Source organism: Ursus americanus, chromosome 17 (genome assembly GCF_024610735.1).
Source record: "Ursus americanus isolate L20-20 chromosome 17, mUrsAme1.1.p, whole genome shotgun sequence".
Lineage (NCBI taxonomy): Eukaryota > Metazoa > Chordata > Mammalia > Carnivora > Ursidae > Ursus > Ursus americanus.
In genome coordinates, this window is record NC_142143.1 from 43,549,175 (window position 1) to 43,569,256 (window position 20,082).

General features: G+C 44.4%; 1 protein-coding gene across 2 annotated transcripts in view; it reads right to left on the reverse strand.

Annotated features, from left to right (window-relative positions):
- Window positions 1–20,082, reverse strand: part of TPH2 (tryptophan hydroxylase 2) — a 318,850-nt gene that overhangs the window by 212,667 nt on the left and 86,101 nt on the right. Inside the window, exons 10-11 of one of the 2 annotated variants that reach the window (XM_087868923.1) lie at window positions 8,766–8,861; window positions 102–235 (exon numbers count right to left, since the gene is read on the reverse strand). In XM_087868923.1, coding sequence (XP_087725049.1) covers window positions 102–235; window positions 8,766–8,861 — 230 coding nt within the window. The remainder of the gene's footprint in view (window positions 1–101; window positions 236–8,765; window positions 8,862–20,082) is intronic. The other variant, XR_015727189.1, reaches the window with a different exon arrangement.

Consider the following 20,082-nt stretch of genomic DNA (forward strand, 5'->3'; position numbering starts at 1 on the left):
GATCAACTCTCATTGGTAGAGGAGATACAGAGAGAAGGAAGGAACAGAGCCAGAAAAGATAAAAAGGTATTTTTCTGGAGATGGAAGAAAAACGAGTCTACCTCATCTTTTCTTTGGCTTCTTCAAAACTTTCTGAAACAAAGTAGGCTTCCTGGAAAGTGGTGATAAGGCATTCCTGTAAGCAAGTTGTCTTTGGGTCAAAGGCTTTCACACATGCCTTGTCAGAAAGAGCATGCTGCAAAACATACCACAAAACCCGTTAAAGTCCATAATGAGACTTCCAAAGTGCCATGATGTCACGTTTCTACAACACAGCTCAGTATTTTTACAGAACTGCTCACTTACTAGTCGGCCATGAAATACGGTACTCTCCCATATGCAGGGTAAATTGAGTGTTCGGGGTTTTGTTTGCTTTTGTTCAAGTCTGTTAGAAGCCGAGGGGGGAAAATGAGATTATGGTATTATTTTATTTATTATCAGACAAATTCATATGGAAGGACAGTTCAGAGCTATATCCCCAAAGAAATGGAATTTTAAATCTATGCTATGAATAGAAGCAAGGAGAGAGCATAAATATGGCCCTCAATTTATTGCCATAAGCAATGTACTGAAATTTCACTTAAATGGCAGAAGTAATCATTACCTGCGTGGAAAGGTAATTGGGACTCTGACTGAACTATTTGTGGCCTCACTGCGAGACATTTTGAGGCCAGGCACTGTGTATCAACAGTCTGGACTGGGCTTGTATATTTAAGGATACTTGCAAAGCATTCATTTCCCTTCCAGCAAGTATAGCAGAGCAAAATACTGCAGATAAATATTGCCAGGTGGGCAAAAAGAACTAATATTAATAGTTACAGTTATGCACAGAGCAGGCGTTAGGAAAACAGGGAAGCCAGTGTAATTACTCTTTGAACCATCATTAGCTCCATTCAACTCACTACATGACTGGCGCGGAGAACAGCAAGGAACAGTGAATGACTGTCTTCTCAAAATAAATTCGGTGATGCTAAAAGTTAGTGGTCACTTCCTGCCACATGCCACCTACCTATTCATAGGCCCTAATGGTTCTCAAACCTCATGTGCATAAGAATGACTGAGAAGCTTGTGAAAAAATGCAAATACCCAGGCCTCAACTTGATTTAGCAGGTCTGGGTAAACCCCAGAAATCTGCATGTTACAGGCATCCGAGGTGATTCCAACCCAACCCTCGTGGTTGTGAAGTCTATTTTGAGAAACGCTCCTCTAGAGTCCCTGTTTTCCTTAAAGGGTAAATGAGCCGAGGAGAGGGGCAGGCTGACAGAAGGGGCAGCAGGAACCGCCTTGAACTGGGAGAAAAGGGGCTCCACTCCAGATGTTGCTGCTGTCACGCTGGGTAACCCTGCCATGGTGTTTCACCTCTCTGTGCCTCTGTTTCCTTAACTGTAGATGAGAGGTTTGGGCTGGATGATTTCTGAAGACACTGCATTCCAGCCTCCGGGTTCCACCCAAAGCACTTTTCTACCTTGCGGTGCAAGAGGTCGACTGCTACGGTTACCAGGAGGAATGCTGCAAACCTTTCCTGTTCCAACTCTTGGCGTATTCCCCAACAATTTCAAAATGCATGGGACGATTTGCAGCCTTCCGTGAATAAGGCTGCGGTTCCCTAAGTTTGAAAATACAACTGCAGACCAAAGGACTAACATGTTTGAAAAAGGGCACGCGGCCCTAATCCCGCCTGTGATTTGCTTTCCCGCAAAGTTGCATTGTCCACATCAATGCATGTATGAATCAGGGAACGCAGAGGGCCTCTGGGAATGAACTCATTCTTTTTGGCCCACAGAACAACTTCATTAGAAGCAGAAGGTCACTACACCTGCAAATGCATTTGTGCTAGATTCAATCCAGTGCAGTGAACATCAGGGGATTTGGGTTCCACATGACTAATAATTCTGTCCACGTTTTAAAAACAACTTCACAGTTTCGAGAAACAAATGTCCTTTTCGGAGAGCCGGTGCTCCTCTGCAAAGAACAGGCCTCCTACTGACTTGCTGTGGTTTTCAGAATTAGAAGCGGCTTTCTTCTCAGCCTCGTACTCAGGGCGTGCTTGACTTCAGTACGTTGTTCTAAGTGTGCGCTCCCCCACCAGCACATATGAAAGGAAGGACAGTGACTGACTCAGTGTCCTTGATCTTTCTATTTTCTCATCCTCACAATCAGGGGCATGGGAAGAGCGGTAGCCGGACACACTGTGAGAACATTTAAACCACTGCTCCTTCAGGCAGGGCAATACCGCTGAGCACTGGGTCAATACAAGCACAAGAAGGAGGTGAAACTCAACTGCTTGGGTCTGAAATGCTTTGATGGGCCATTAACAGCCTTGGCGGCCACCATGTGTAAAGGAGGCCTCCCGAGTGTGTGTATACAGGAACAGAGACTGAAATCAGTGTCGTTTTAGAAAGAACTGTCATGTGACATTCCACTGGATACTCAGATGAGCTCACGTAGTCATTTTAACTAGTAAAGGGGAGGAGAGTGGACCAAGAAAGAGCCCAGAGGGCAGAGCGCTGTGCCCCAGACCTCAAGGACGGTCAGTGGATTCGCAGCATAAAACTTGAGGCCAAGACCATCAGGCAATGCATTTCGCGCTTGCCTAATGTGATATTCCAAGGAAAAACCGGGAGCTGATTGTTGCAAGCTCTCAACAAGGCAGTCTATCCTCAGGAGCCTGCTGTGTCCAATATGCGAATTACCTACGGGGGACCTCTCCATCCATGGGGTATCGGACCAGTGCTGCTCCGTGGCCCTTACCAAAGCGGTAATGGTACCCCAGTATTAGCCTGGAGAATGACAAGAGCCTGGAGTTCGGGGGAGTGGGGACAACCGGTGAGTGAGGCCCACAAATGAGGTGGTGCTCCCATCGCTAAGTGGTCTCATTTACCTGACAGGGAGCACTTCTGTGGGATGTCTGCCAGGAATACCCACGCAGCCTGTGAGGGTCCCTGTTTCTGAACACTGGAGTGTGGCCCCAAGGCTATGAGACAGCGTCCATGTCTACACTGATGCCCCAGGGGGTGAAGCCCTGTTGAGTTTGTTCTCCACTCCTGTGCATGTCTCTCTCTCAGCTGCCTCGGCTGGAGGGAGCAGCTTCCAAGCCCTCCCTTCTAGGTCACAGTGGCTTCTCTACAAACATTGAGCCACACTGTTTGATGTCCCCAGGGAACTCTGTGGTGACTCCTTCCCGAAGTGTCAACAGTCTGATACCCTGAAGTCTGCAAGAATCCATCCAGCTTCGGCAGACAGAGGCTCTATAAGGCTGAGAGAATGGCGCTGACAGTCTTTCAGTCTTGAGCCATTTTAAAAGTGCAGCAGAGCCTGAGAATCACCTGCCCTCATCTAAACGCTCCCTAAAAGGACTATTTGGGATTTACCCAGAGTGCTAAAGAGCAGTACACAGCACTGGGAGCTGTGACGCCTGGGTCCTAAACATAGTTGTCCCAGAGGCATGATATCAAAGGAGTGAAATTGCCCCAGGTTGGGACAGAGTTTCCTCTTCGATAAACTGAAAAGATTGATCGACATGAATTCTAAAGCTCTCCTTACTGTATCATTTGCAAAGGGCCTGCAGATCCACGGAGCTCCCTGGCATTTCCTCCCTCTGCCCCAGGCAGCACAACTGGCCGTGGCAGCCTTTCTTATGGGCCTAGGCAGCCTTTCCCATGGCCCTAGGCCTAGCCTTCCCACCCTTCCCAACAGAGGGGGCCACTGGCAATTAATTGGCTTTGGTGCACAAAATTAAGGCTTATTTGCCATGCTAGCCTTTTAAATACAAAAACCTTTTCTCAATATCAAGTGGCCCAGAACCCAATTGTTATCTAAAGTTTCTATATGACTTTGAGCAAGTTTTTCACCTCTGTAAGCCTAGTCTAGTATTCATCCGGAAAATGGCAATACTAATAATATCTCCAAGCCAGGGTTGTGGTAAGAATTAAATGAGGGGTGCCTGAGTGGCTCGGTCAGTTGAGTGGCCGAGTCTTGATTTCAGCTCAGGTCATATCTCAGGGTTGAGATCCAGTCCCGCATGGAGCCCCGTGCTCCACAGGGAGGCTGCTTTTCCCTCTCTCCGCCTCCCTCTGCCCCTCCCCTCAATTGTACTCCCCCCACCTAAAATAAATAAATAAGTCTTAAAAAAAAAAAAAGAATTAAACGAGGTAACACATACGAAGTGCCTGGCACATGGGGCGTACCCGGTGTACAGTGATTACTGCCCGTTCAGTCTGGCGGTGATGCACACAGGCATTCAGCCACACGTTCAGCACTGGGGCAGCTCTTCTCCCCCAGGGTCCAGAAGCCCACAGAAAGAAACATGGCCCTAGCCAGGAGGCTTCCAGGTTTTAGACTACAACAGTGCCTGCCCTAAGTTCAATTTAAAATCTTCCTTCCTCCCAGCCACCTGTCTCTGCCGACACAGAGTTACCATCTCAACTATTCTCCACGTACATCCCGGGATCCTCACCCTCTATGTTAGGACTGGTTTATGCCAGGAAAAAACTCAAGTGTGAAGTCAGGTTTAGAGGTAGCGTGGGCCCTAGATTCTGAATAAGAATTTGCAAACACTCCTACATTCACACTGCAATCATCTTTTCCCCCCGTCAGAACAGCAAATATATACATTTGTATATGTGCCTATGCATGAATGTAGATATTTTGTTTGAACTTCCCTCAAATGTCCCTCCTGCTAACCATGTACAAAGTGGCATCAACATGCCTATTGCTCAACTGAGTGGTAACAGCATTGCACCTTTTTTTTGTTTTAATCAGTGATGTTGCAAGTTTCATCAGTTTGAATAAGCTGCAGGGGCGAGAGAACAAACTCCCTCTTCAAACAATCTCTTCATGAAGGCCAAAGACCTGTTTCCAGCTCCCCATGCTCCAGAGTTCACTCTGTCTTTACTAACTGTGCTGGTTTCAGGAAAAGGAGCGTGGGGGGGGGGGGCATCTGTGCAGGGGTAAGGTGGGGGAGCTCTGCCGCGGTGAGTCCTAACTCTAGCCACACTGGTGACAGGACCCACAGGTGCCTCCAGCCTCTCCTGTACAGGCCTGGTGGGAATTCTGACCACTGGACAGAGTTGATACAAGTGGCAGTAAACAGAAATGATTGTAATAAATACAAGTCTGTTGTGTGAATGCTGATTAAGCTATAAAAAAAAAAAGCAGTACAATAAAGTCACTGTGCAAGGAGATCCTAAAACTAGAGATGAAAAAATAATAGTAATCAAAAATTTTAAAACCATCAGCTTTGTCCAAACCTGAAAACAGAACAGATGGATTTACCTGTACTATTTCAGTGACTACTACGGGGTAGGTGCTAAAGCTGTTTACAAAAGAAATCTAATCCATGCCCTTAAGGAAATAAAGAATTGGACTTTACCCATAAAAAAAGGAGAAATTGCCTTTTTGCTTTTAAGATGGATTAACTTTTTGGGATAAGACTCAGCCAATTCATCAATTAGCAATCATTTCCTTACCACCACCTGTGAACAAACTTCACTGTTGCTTGTCCATGAGATCTGGATTCGACAGAGACCCATATCAACCACTTTTGTAGAACTTCCCTACTAGAGACTCCAAGTTCCTTGAAATCTTAGCCCTTTAATTGTGGGTTTGTTGAGCCAAGTGAATAAGTGAATGAGTGAATAATAAATTAAAAAATGAGACACATATAGTAGGGTCAACTCTGAGGTAGAAAAAGTGTGAAAGACACATGCTGACCATGGGTAAACAGCAACTGATTACCCTACTATCAACCTTTTTTTAAAGTCAGATTTCCAGATGAGTTAGCTCATTATCAGCTGCTCCCAGAGTGATGAAGGTATGGTAGAGGCCTACCCAAACACACTTCTGGAATTCCCGGAAGTACATCACAGAACAGAGAAGAGAGAGCAACCACTAGAGAGGTGAAGAGAGGAAGTCTCTGTGGCTATCAGATGTAGCTAGTACAAGCCTTTCCATATTTATTCTGTTCCTCTCTCCAAAGGTTGTCAAAAACAAGCATTGAGTAAGAGGGAAAATGAAAGTTATTCTCCAAACCCTTGGGACTACTTGGCCAGCTCTGAAGTACAACATCTACACCCAGGAAAATTTAGCCTCTTAAAGCACAAATTTTAAAATGTGTTCTGTTCAAGGAGAAAAGGTGAGTCGTGGATATTTACGTAAAAGTAATAAAGACTATACCAAAACCTCCAACAATTTAGCTGCGACCTACATTTGGGCTGCAGTTTGAAACGAGATATTTCACTACAAAAGGTAACTCCTTTCAAAATTGTAAGCGTGTTTTACACAGGAATTTTTATAACGCTATCAAAAAAGTTACCCCCCCACCTTGCGTTTAGGATTATCATATATCCATTCAAACAAAAGTTAGACAGAAGTACTCAGAAGCTGTGAGAGGGTTCTGGACATTTGCACAGCGTGCAGCAGAGATGAGGGGAGGGAAGCGGGTATAGGAAGCATCCTGTGTTATGTATTCCCTGTGTATAATCAGAAGATACTTCTCATAGCAAGAATTTCTGAATTGTAAAAATGGTCCAAAGTAGCAATCATTGGGATGTTGGAGTGTAGAAATTTGAGAATGGAAGAATGCTAATGACTAGAGGTGATGGACCAGAACAAGATTCACGGCAGACAATGCCCTTTGGTATACATAGCCCTGGCTGATTTCCATTTCCAGACGTTTCTGTCCACACCAATAGGAACAAAAACAACAGATTCACCCCAGTGCTGCCTACACATGCCCCATTAACTCGATTAGAGGACCCTGCCAGAGTTGGGGCAATGAGAGAGATTTGTTTCTTTTGTTTCTGGTATAATTTACAAACCTTCTGAGGAGAATGTAAATAGATGTAGCCCAAGAGCTAAATCATTTTCTAATTCTTTCTTCATGGAAATCAAGAAGCGCTCTCCAGAAGGCAAGGGTCTTACAGGGATATGACATCATGCTCTTGCTGTGGGCTTTGGCCACTGTACTGAAATTAACCCCAAGTGGCTTTTTGTTGTTGAGAACTTCATTTAAAAAAAAAAAAATTACCACATTACATCAGGCTTTTATCACGTGAAATGTTACCATCTACCCCAGCCACCTGGAGCCTCAGGCAGCTCCCTAAACAGGCCAGGATTTGACAAGAGCACACACGCTGCTGTCCGCTCGCGGTCCTGAGCATCCCATCCTCTCCTCATTCATCCTTCCCACTCCTCCAGAATCAGCTTGGGCAGCAAGGCCCTCATCAGGAGCCTTCCCCCGCATGACCTAGTAAGTGCGAAGCCCATGTGTCACACTTTGCATTATCTGATTGGCTGTTCATCCCTTGCACTAGAATGTAAACCCTCTGATAACAGGGACCCCAGGCAGTACAGCCTGCTGGTTAAGGGCTGGAATCCTGCAGCCTCAGCCAACTGGACTTGGGTCCAACACTTAGTAGCTGTGTGACCTTGGGCAAGCTCCTCAACGTCTTCATGCTTCAGTTTTCTCATCTGTGATAATAATACTGCTTATCTCACTGGGTTGTTATGAGAAATAAGTGAGTTAATATGTTTAAAGCACCTATAACACTAATTGAGGTCTCCTTAAGTGTCCACTGAGGTTGCCGTTATGTTGTTGTTCTCCTTCTCCTCCGCCTCCGCCTCCCCCTCCTCCCCTCTCCTCTTCCTCCTTCTCCTTTTCCATCCTCCTCCTCCTCCTCCTCCTTCTTCTTCCTCTTCTTCTTCTTCTTCTTCTTCTTCATTATTTATATCCTCAATGACGGGCACAGTACATGGCACATAGTAGGTACTCAATCAAATGTTTGAGGAATTAATGAATGAATGAATGAATGGAATCATAAAGTGAATACTCAATAAGACTATAGTTACACTGTACCTTTCAAGAATATAAACAACCCAAAAGTTCCAATAATCATCTATTTCCCAACTGCATTGTATAAGGATAATCAATACCCCAAATAACAATCTTAGGGCAGTCAACAATCCTGATTAGTCTGGGTAATCAAAGAAAGATCAAATGATCTTCAGTACCATTTCCAGATCATACATCACACTGCATTCCAAATTCATCAAAACCTGCTATCCTCCAGCGGTACAGATAGCAATTCTTAAGTAACCAGGATATTTAAATGATCAAATGATCCAGGCCCCAACATTTCTGCATAAATGACCATTTTACTGTATTTTAAGACAAAAAAAAAAATAGCATTCCTTAAGGCATCACTACACATGTTAGCTACCTCTCTGAATGTAGGTTTATTTAGGGTTTTTTAATGTTTTAATACACATTGATTTTGAAGAAGCTAAAATAACCTCAAATTCCCCTTTGAGGAGTAAATTCTACGGTGTCCATGGGAGCCATGGGGATAACAGAAATGAAAATAGCCAAGCTATCCTTACAAGGAAATTTCAACCAGGAGGATCGCTGCTATCTTGCTGCCCACTTTGCAGCACTAAATTTAGGCCAATCGTATGTTAGCCAACATTTGAGCATACATTTGTCATCCCTGCTGATCTGTGCACATGGCTGCTCAACCATTTGAGTCACACGACAAACCCAGAAAGGCATGACCCATTTTTCAGAAGTGCAAAAAGTTAGGTCAGCACCCACATCTGAGGTGCCAAATCCTCTGTATTAAATATTTATGGGGTACCTACGACTAGAACTGCTCAGACAAAGAAATCAATATTTCCATGACCTTGAACCAGTTTGCCTGGGAAAGATATTTTCATTCACAGCTTCATACCTTTAATTCTCCAATGGAGGAAAGGAGTCCTGCTCCATATGCCCGCAGTTGCCCTTCTTGCTTGCAAAGGCCAAACTCGATTGTGAAGAAATAGCACTGGAAAAAAAAAAAAAAAACAACATGGACCCACATCCAGTGACCTAGTCAAATAGTTCTTCCATAGAATAAAATGGCACCCAAAACAAAATGGTACACTGGGCATCGTTTCTTCAACACTGTCAATTTAAACACGTTGGAATGAAGAACATTCATTGAAATCTATTCCCTTGCTTAATAATCCCTCCCTAGGTTAAAGGTCTATGGAAAAGGTATTAACTACTAAGAGTTTTATGCTTAGCAGATTCAGAAACCCTGTAAGTCAAATCACATCCATGGCAGTAATTTTTAAAATTAAAAAAAAAACAGACTTAGAAATGAATGAATATGTCATAGTCATAACACCGTAAGAATATGCTACTGTTGGAGCACCGGGGGGCTCAGTCTTGGTTTTGGCTCTGGTCGTGATCCTATGGGTCTCCTGGGATCAAGCAGTGCACTGGGCTCCACGCTCAGCAGGAGTCTGCTTGGATAGTCTCTCCCTCTGCCACTCCCCCGCCCCATCTCTCTCTCTCTCAAATAAATAAATAAATCTTAAAAAAAAAAAAAAAAGGACTATGCCACTGTGTTTACCAAGTTGTGTTTCAGCAGACATAAGAAAGTTCTTGCAGATGTGGAAAAATAACTCGGAACCCAGTCATCCCAAACTGATTTTTGCAGTTTGTTTATTCATTCGACAAGCATTTGGAGATTACCTACTAGGTGCCAATGCTTAAAGAACCGTGGTAAAGAAACAAGAGTGAGACCAAAAGAGCAAGTACGTGCTTACCAAATTACCAAAACCACAATTTTAGTATGATTTTTTAGCAAGATCTTACATATATCTCCACATAGGCTACACACGTAGACACATGTGTGTGTGTATGTAAAAAAATGTAGAGTAAGAACCATTTCCTTGACTGAGTTTCACCAGCATCAGTAACTACAGCTTTCCCAAGACACTGAAATCTATAACTGTGTCTGTTGATTTTAGGAAACCGACCTAGACAGACAGAAACCTCTGTATAACCAAAAACCCCAGGATGCTCTTGCGAGAGGCTGAATCACACTAGTCTTGCTCCGAGAGGAGAGTGAGAAGTTGACAATGAGCAACACAAACTGCATCGAATTAACACTGCCCTGCGTGAGTGATGACAGAGCCCTGACACCGTCGAGAAAGAAGAATTCAAACACCCCTGAAAAGTGGAAAATGATAATTATTTCTAGCCCACGGCAGTTTGCTCTATTTTCATTTGGAGGTTGCGATGTCCCCTGGTTCGGAAGGGTTTTATACTTTTTACATGCGAGGATGGTCCGTGACGTTGAGTGGGCTGAACCCAAAGGACTGGTCCTTGCGGGTCATGGAGCTCAACCTCCCGCGGCAAAACTTCCTTTCCCGATTCACTTCCCCCAAAAGGGTAAAATTAGAGTCCTTCCTACCCCCACCATCACCCACAATGCCCACCAGCCCTCCTGCTTACTCTGTTCTGCTTTTCTTTCTTCTCCATCATACCATCTTTCCAACATGGTCTTTAATTTCCTTACGTATGATACACACTGTCCTCTGTCTCCCCGCCCCAAACTGTAAACTCCACGAGAGCAGGCATCCGCTCATTGGCAACAGGGGTCCCCAGCCTCAGCACCGTCAACATCTCGGGCTGGACAATTCTTTACTGTGGGAGGCTGTCCTGTGCATTATAGGACATACAGAGGGCAGCATCCCTGACCCCCACCAACAAGATGCCAGTAGCACCCCCCACCCCACTTGTAACAGCTAAAAATGTATCTAGACATTGAAAAATGTTCCCAGGGGACCAACATCACTTCTGCTTAATAATCACTGCTATAGAATAGTGTCTGAAACATAATAACAGCTCAATAGTTGGAGAATAAATAGTGAACAAGAGAATTATGTCTAAGTCAGGCTTGCTGTGTGGTAGTGTGACCTGGAGGGAAGAAACACATGAGGGGGCCTGAGTGCTAGTCTTGCCCTGCTTTTTTTTTTTTAATCAATTAGTTAACATACAGTGTATTATTAGTTTCAGGTGTAGAGTTCAGCGATTCATCAGTTACATATAACACCCAGTGTTCATTACATCACATGCCTTCCTTAATGCCCATCAGCCAGTGACCCCATCCCCCCATTCACCTCCCCTCCAGCAACCCTCAGCTTGTTCCCTATAGTTAAGAGTCTCTTACAGTTTGTCTACCTCTCTAATTTCGTCTTATTTTATTTTTCCCTCCCTTCCCTTATGTTCTTCTACTTTGTTTCTTAAATTCCACCTATGAGTGAGATCATATGACATTTGTCTTTCTCTGACTGACTTATTTCACTTAGCATAATACCCTCTAGTTCTACCCATGTTGTTTTGCAAATGGTAAGATTTCATTCTTTTTGATGGCTGAGTAATATTTCATTATAGGTGTATATACCACATCTTCTTCAGCCATGTATCTGTCAATGGACATCCGGGCTCTTTCCATAGTTTGGCTATTGTGAACATGGCTGCTATAAGCATTGGGGTAAAGGTGCCCCTTCGAATCACTATGTTTGTATCCCTCAGGTATATACCTAGTAGTACAATTGCTGGGTACTAGGGTAGCTCTATTTTAACTTTTTGAGGAAACTTCATACTGTTTTCCAGACTCTCTACACCAGCTTGCATTCCACCAACAGTGTAGGAGGGTTCCCCTTTCTCCGCATCCTCGCCAACATCCGTCAATTCCTGCCTTGTTAACTTTAGCCATTCTGACTGTGTGAGGTGGTATCTCATTGTGGTTTTGATCTGTATTTCCCTGATGCCAGGTGATGTTGAGAGGTTTTTCATGTGTCTGTTGGCCATTTGTATATCTTCTTTGGAGAAATGTCTGTTCATGTTTCCTTTGGCCCTGCTTCTAATTAGCTCTGTGACCGTAACCTCTCTGGCATGTAAGTTTTTCTACCTATGACATTCATTCATTCATTCGTTCGTTCTATAAACCCTCCTTGAAGCACCTATTATATCCAAGAATCTGCTTTAGCTGCTAAGGATATGCAATGAACAAGGCAACAAAGTCCTTAATCCCATGAAGCATATTTGCTACTGGGATGAGATGTAACAACAACAACAATCGATATACAGGGTAATTGCAGGTGGAATATGCTATATAAATAATAAATCCACGTAACGTGTCAGGTATTAAGCAGAAGAGGTGGCTGTTTTAGACAGCGTGGTCAGGGAAGGCCTCTCTGAGGGAGTGATATTTAAGCTGCAACCCACTTGAAAAGCAGCCCTTTGTGCAAGATCTTAGGGAAAGAGCGTTCCCAGCAGAGGAGGCAGGTGCAAAGGCAGGAACGGATTTGTATTTCCAAGGGCAGTGGGAAGTCATGGGAGGGGTTTTAGGCAAGAGACAGACATGTTCTGATTTCGTTTCAAAAGACTGTGCTGGTGCTGGGTAAAGAACAGACTGTCAGCGGGGCCAGAGTAGAAGCGAGAGACCAGTCAGGAGGCAGAGGCAAGCAAGCAGCTAGGAGCTAGGAGGCGAGTGACTTAGAAAGGAACTTGGGCCAGGGGGAGCAGGGGATGGGGAGAAGTCAGTGTCACAGAGACCTCAGGAGAAGAACCAAAATAAGAGATCTGAGTATGTGTAGAAAAGGTAAAATACAGCCCTCAAGTCCATTCTCAAAAAAAAAAAAATGTATATATATACATATATGTGTGTGTGTGTATACTTTTTAATTTTTTTTAAGTAAGCTTCATGCCCAGTGAGTAGCCCAGCACGGGGCTTGAATTCACAACCCTGAGATCAAGACCTGAGCTGGGATCAAGAGTCGGACGTTTAACTGACAGAGCCCCGTAGGCACCCCTGTCCTCCAAAAAATTTTGCACAGTCCTAGGCACAATGAAGAGAAGTGATTGTATCATCAAAGAACAAGAGTCCTGGAAGTTCAGCCTCCCGTTTCACCAAAAGAAAAACTCAAGTTTAAGGAGATAAAGTGATTTACCCAGGACCAGTCTAGATGATGATATTTAAGAGATCTAGAGCTCCGAATTTTAAAGAGCTCGACATCTGTCATGTTTTAAAGTTTTTAGGTAAAAGATTGATTGATGTATGATTCTCCCTTACAACCAAAAATGGAGAAATAAAAGTCTACAACAGGAAAACTAGGATCTCATGGCATCTTCTTAGTGTGTTTTTGGCTGATTTCCCTAATTTATGTTGCATTTACAGCGCATGAGGTAAAAATCCTTGGAGCCTTAACATTAAATACAGAAGAGTTTGTAAAAAAAAAAAAAAGAGAGAGAGAGAGAGAGAGCGCTCAAGAGAGAGCTGTCATGTTCAAAAGCCTCCAAAATACAGATATGGAACCAGCTACAGGAGCATTCAGGTCAGCCTGTTAAGAGCATTTTTAATTTTCCTTATGCTCCGTCGGCACGTACGCAATGATCTAAAGCAAGACAGGCTGAGAGCCCCTGAGAAAGTCTGGTGTGCCCCACACACGGCCTTCACATAGATTTGGCTTCCCATCCTATTCTAAAGCAGGAATAAAAAGGTCTGCATCAACTCAACTACAGGTTCAAAGTTAAATCTATCAGTGTGTCTTCGGTCCATGTGCTTCTAGAATCCCGGCAAGCTCAGAGGAAAGAGCCACTGCGCATCTTCCTTCCCACCACTCAGAATGCTCTCTGGCCCCATACCTGGTCCGGGAGTCCTTCCAGAAACTCTGACCGTACAAAGCTCCATCTGCTCACCCGCCATCTACCTTGGTTTCCTGTTGTCCTCAACCAAGGGAAGCCTACACGCTACTTCTACAGCCTCCTCTCCCCAAAGAATTAGACCTTTGACTTTAAGATGGTTTTCCATTTGCAGCTCCATGTGCGGCTAACGGATAAAGAGAAATGGCGAAACGTACCCAAACCTCAGGTGTTGGCAAAATTTGAATTACAGACGTGCTCAGGACGATTCTCCTCTGTTTTCAAGACTAGCGGAGATCTCACAAGACAGAGGGGCCCTGGGCATGATCACTGATGGGAAGCTGGGACAACTGCACCTTTCTTTTGCCTGGTTTTAAATGCAAAGCCTGCTTAGAGTTGGACTGGATGACCCCTGGGAGACCTTTTGGAATGCAAAGATAACTAATTGCGTCCCAAAATTTTAAGAAAATATAATTTGTTTTCCTCAGAGTGCTCTCCAGATGTGGATCTATAATATATTCCCTAGAGATTTACCAAATAAATATCCTACTTATGAGTAAAACAAAACAAAAACCAAAAAAAAAAAAAAAAAAACCACTAAAAAGAACCCGAACGTTACAAGAACACCTGTAAAACACAATTGCAGATTGCAGATTCTTGGCCACTAATGTCTTTCAAACAGAAACAAATAATACTAAGACTATCACCTCCCAAATTGAAAGGTACCTTTCATCAAAGCTGATGTTCATGAATTCCGAATTTTACATAGCACTAATTATATGTAATTATTTATAAATATTTTATTTGAATATAATTACATATAATCATTAGCTGAAAACCCAAACAGGAGTGATAGATCAGACCTCTTCCACAGAAGAAAAGCAGAATCATTTACATACATACAGTCATTAAGCAGAAAAAAGTCTGAGTGACAATCTGAAATCCAAACACTGCTGGAGCAGCGCTGCAGAATGTACCAGGCAGCGCACGTGCTTAGGAAAACGACATAGGTCGCCCAATGCTGCCATCTTCAGGTCACTACTGGTAGTACACCACTCTTGCAACAGTTCGGGCTGTAGGGCAAGCTTGAGGCAACCAAGTCCACAGACACCGACCAGACCAACAAATATACACTGGCCCCACATGGTGACTTCCAAAAGCAAACGCTGCAGCAGCTCTCTTCTGTTTGGTGTTAGGTACCTGAAGCTTTTGCTAAGGCACGTATTCCAGTTAACCTTTTCAAAGGACTCTTGATGAAAAAGACATCTACTATTCCAGTTTCCCTTTTAAAGAGTCCCTTTGCCTCCCACTTCCCCCACTCCCTGCATCCCTTGAAATAATTATATATCCTCTTCCTGAGAGTCATTCTGTATTCTTAAATTGGATTGAAATGATGCACACAAACTTCTAGGAAGAAGCCTGGCTGTCTACTTCCTTCACTTTCTCCAGGAAAATGGCTTCCACACATCACTCAGTTAATGCTTGAGGGAGGGAGCAAGTGATATATTTTCTTTACCACTTTCACTAAAAATTTGATCCTTACATACTGGTAGTATATATTTTAAAATAACCACATACATCCTTCCACATCTAGAATTTCCTTATCCACATATCCAAGACACGGGCACAAAGCAAGAAGCTGGCAAAGAGAGTTCAGAAAAGCCCTGAGATGTGCTAAACATAACAAAATGTTCCATACGAAATTTGAATTACTTTACATCTAAAGGAATCTCTGGCCCTCGCTGAGATCTTACTTACCCTTATCTCGTACACAGTCCAAAGTCTACTTATGTAGTGTTAAGCCCATACCCTAACATAAGAGGGGAACTTGAAAAACTAGACAAAATTCAGACCCAACAACTCAAAAACACAGACATAAAATCTGACGCGAGCATACAAACACTTCCGCACTTGAGATTATCACTAAATAATTCAACAGTGTTGCTAAAACGTCAAGATAACAGGGAAATTTAGCCAGAAGGTTGTCCAGTGTAATGATGTGTTCTCATGGATGTCACCTTACTACAAACTTGTTATCTTACTGCTAACTTGAGATAGAGCCATTATTACTACACATTTCCATTTTACAGATGGCAAGACTGAGATCCCAGTGATTTTCCCAGATTCCACAACTCATGGTGGGCAGAGCTAGGAGTCAAGCTCATTTCCTAACTTCAAACCCAGCATTCTCGCCTCATCAACAAGCGCACTTAGGGATGCAGGGCCACGGTCAGCCGGTCACACTGGCACAGCGGTTCCTGCTGTTGAAATAATGCAATCCTTCCAGAATGGGGGTAGAGCTATACCCCTGCACTCCCCAAGTTCCCCGCCCCCACGCTGCCCAGGCTTTCAGGTTCCATCCCTCACACCCTCCCCACCACCACCACCACTACCTCGGTCCATAATCTCGCACCTAAGGCTCAGTGCCTGCCTATAATGCTGGACCTCAGAACCTGGTTCTCACACAAGTGCTACAAGCATCTGTGCTATGTGATGCCTGGATCCTAACAAACGGATAAAGGAAGAATGCTCAAAGATGTTCTAACATCAGGGGTCTGCACCTCTGATAAAGGGGAAAAAACAAAAAAAACAAAAAACAAAAAACAAAAAAACATAAAAGGGACTGTGGGTCTCACAGCCCTGCGTTCACGGTGCTTTCTCTAACACCTTTCCATCTTAGCTCGGACAAGCAGCACGTGAAAATACACACTGGAGGACTGGTTGAAAGGTGGGACCATTCTGGGTCGCCTCCCACTCGCCCCTCTCCCACTCAGCCCCAGCTACTGGGGTTTGAATTTCAGCTCTATCAACATTTCCGTTTACAAGCAGCAGCGGGTATCTTCTCTCCTTTGGCCCCAATTCCCTTCATCTCAATTAAATTGCAAATGACTATAGGATTGGGACCAGAATGAGGTGTGATAGCTGAGCTGGAAGCTTTGGGACAGAAATGTCAAGGCAACACAAGTCACCATCGGCAATCAAAAGTGAACACGGGGACGGCACCGCTTCAGCCACAGAAGAGGCTCATACCCTGAAACACACACCACCCCCCCATCACCTGACATCAGTATCTGTTGTTGTTTCTTTGACCATTTAACCTGCAAATGCTCTCAAGAGTAGCGTGGTGGAAAGCCACATCCCACTAGGGTGCAGCGACCACCCCAGGGCGGTGTCTCCAGAGCAAGGCGTCCTGAGTGGGGAAGGGTTCAGGGGCCAGGTTTCAAGAGAAAGTAGAAAGGGGGATTTTGCGTGCTTTGCTATTTGGCCCTAGGGTAATTCTGTGTAAAATAAGAGTGTAAGAGATGCTGGGAACTGAGAGCTAGAATCCATGCGTTGGTCTCCTGCAGTCCTGGGGCCACCGCTACTCTGGAACCACAGCCCTCACACCATCGCTCAAAGTCTCCCCTGGCAGAAGGAAGCCACTGTTCCTGTGTTCACGGACCTGTGGGCCAGTGGCTGTGCAGATTCCAAGGACGACTGTCTGAATGCCTTGTGTGATGGTAGCTACGCCTGGATTTCATTTTACCGTGGGCCTCGAAATGGGCTCTGGCAAGTCACAACTTCATCCAGATACGCTTCCTAAATTGATATTTACTAAATTCTTCTGTGCTAAACTCTAGTTGAGATTCCAAAAGTAGGGAAAGATGTGGTCCCTGTGCTCAAGAAATGTGCAATATGGCTGGGGAGACCAGACTAATATAAAAATAATAATAAAAAAACGGCTGTTTTTCTCCTACCGCAAACTCACTCTGTCTTGACATTGCAGTGTGCTTATCTGTCTCAGAACACAAAGAAGATGAAGTTTGTGTTGGACTTTGAAGGATCAATGGGATCTTAGAAGGGCTGTGGGAAGCGTGGAAGTTACCGGAAAGAGTAATGTCAAGAGGCTGGGTCAGGGGGGGTGACTTATGGGAACCCAAAATGAGCATCAAAGGAAGGTAGAGGTGAGTCAAATTATGGAATGTTCCAGATCACAGGCTCCACTTGAACCGGCAAAGACTGCTTCTTTCACCAGTGGTTCTCCTCAAATCACGACAGACAAAAACAAGGAGAGAAAAAGAGGAGGGTTGGGATTTGAGTAGCGTCTTGTCAGCTAGAAAACAATGATCCTGTATTGTGGAAACAGCATATATTGTCTTAGGTTAAGAACTGCCATTGAATGAATTAAAATGTAAAAACCTAAGCTCTGAGGAAACATTATAGCAAACCTTGTGGAAAATTGATCATCAAATATAAGAGGAACATCCGTAGGGGGAAGAAAAGCGTCAGCAGAAAACAACTTTTATTGAAGAATACATCGACACAGGCGATTTTCGGCAGCACTGCTTTCGTTGAGATTTTTCTGTGCATTTCCTAACTATGCTTCCTATATCTTTCTGGTTGCTTCCAAGAACAAATGGAGGATTTTGTTTAAGAGCTCTCTGGCCATTTCAGTTTGTCCCTCCTTCAGTGTATCTCTGAGCAGTTTCAACTTCAGAGGAGCCTACCTGACTTATCACTTAACATTTACTAGTTTTTACATGAGGCTTGAGAGTTTGTTTTTGTGGTTTTTTTTTTTTTTAATTAAAACAAAGGAGAAGAAATAGAAAAAAGAGCTGTCGTGGACTAACAGGAGTGACAAGAATTCACTCAACCAGAGCCACCCAAGCAGTCGGTCCAGCCCTGAAATCCTGGCAAAATTCACTCTAAGACTCTCCAGCCCCAGAGCTAAATGTTAGGAACGTCAGGTCACAGCAGCCATGTCCTGGCCCAGTTACAGACCTTCACCAGGGTAAGGTCCATACTTCTCCATAGGGCAGAAAAAGGCCCTCCACGACCCCACCCCTGCCTCCTCCAGCCTCATCTCTCAACCTTCTCAGTGGTCTTGTGGTTAAGTGGCCCCTGGCCTTCTTCATCACGAGCAGTAACCCTGAAAACCCACCGATTCCAACATCTGGATCCTCATCAGAAAAACTGGGGGGGGGGGGCGGGGGGTTCAGCTGGCCATGTCCGAAGCTTGTAGCCGACGGGAGACCTGCCAGGGAACACGGTAGCTACGCTTCGTCGGGGTGGGGAGGAGTCTGACTGTGACAGACCCGGGGCTTTACAGTGCCTCACAGCCCAGGCGGCTCAGAAGCAGCAGCCGCGAGGGATTTCTGTTGGCATCACCGCCCAGACCCCGGTTTAGCAGATGATGACACGTGAGGTCTGGCAGATGCTCTTCTCTCCTGGAGCTGAGTTGTGAGGTGACCACCCATCCGAACCTCTTTTCCACAAAATTCTGTGGCTCTTTAAAAGGTATTATGAATACAAATAGGTATTATGAATACAAATTCAATGCCCTCTGGACCTACAGGTATTTTGAGTTTAGCAAATCAAAGCTGGTTCTACATTCAGCAGCATTACTCCTTGGACCCGAGATGCAGTCCCCGAATCTCGATACGACATCTCCGCAGCAAAGCAATTCACATAGTTTGGCTCTCTTTTTAAAGCAGTTCCATCTTTTTCCAAACGACCCTCTACTGAACTTAGTATACAGCTAGCTACCTTGAAATGGCTAAACTTCACCCTAAGGACGGACAGACACACACACACACACACACACACACACACAAATCACTTTCATACCAGGTGCACGGATGTACTCCAATGATATCTGTGCCTCATCTACATTGCACAGAAGACCTACTTAAGCAAATGCTATCTGTCTGGAAGTGCCCGAGAACTGACTTTTATAACCTAAGCGATTCCGAGCTCCTTGAAGGAGAAGAAAACTGATGAGCACGTTTTCAGCCATTCATCCTATGGCATGTCCTAAGATGTTCTGCATCAAATCACACATTCTCCCCAGATGTGGTGATTTTAAAGGTCAGCTCTCAAAGGCTAGTATGAAAAATGAGGTTTTTACTGACTCCCAAGTAAGCGGTGGGCAGTCACCACTGCCTTTAGAGGGTCGTTTTATTTTTATCCCTGCGTTACTAAAAGCAACACCCTCCCAGACTTTAGGGCAAAAGAGCTTGTACTTGCACACCTATTTCTTGGCAGGCAAGCCCAAGAATCCTGGAGACGATTACAGGTCTGAAAACCGACGAGGAAGGTATGTTTAGTGGGGAGAGCCGTTCTCGCCACTCCACTGCACCAAGCCGTCTTCTATTTTAAGTTTTTATTGATGAAGTCATGTTTCTTCTCTAGTCACAAACCATCAGCACTACCATCATCATCTCTCACAGTCAGAGTCGACACTCACCATCTCTTTGTGTAAATGAGGCTGAGAAGATTTACCTGTGAATTGGGGTCCCTGTCACAATGAGGGTCTACAGGTAATTGAACCTCCAGATAGCATTTCAGCTCAATCGAGCTCCCCTATCTCTAATAATAACCACTGCCCGTTACTGAAAGCTACTCTCACGACGGCGCTAAGCACTTTACATCGTGCTCACAACAACTCCGAGAGGCAGGCACTGTGACGGTAATATAACATGGCAGCTTGAGCGCTTTGACTTTGGAGTGAAAGATCAAGCTGCAAGGGCAGGCTCTGCCATTTCCTTGACCTTAGGAAAGTTATTTAGCCTTCCTGAGTCTTAGGT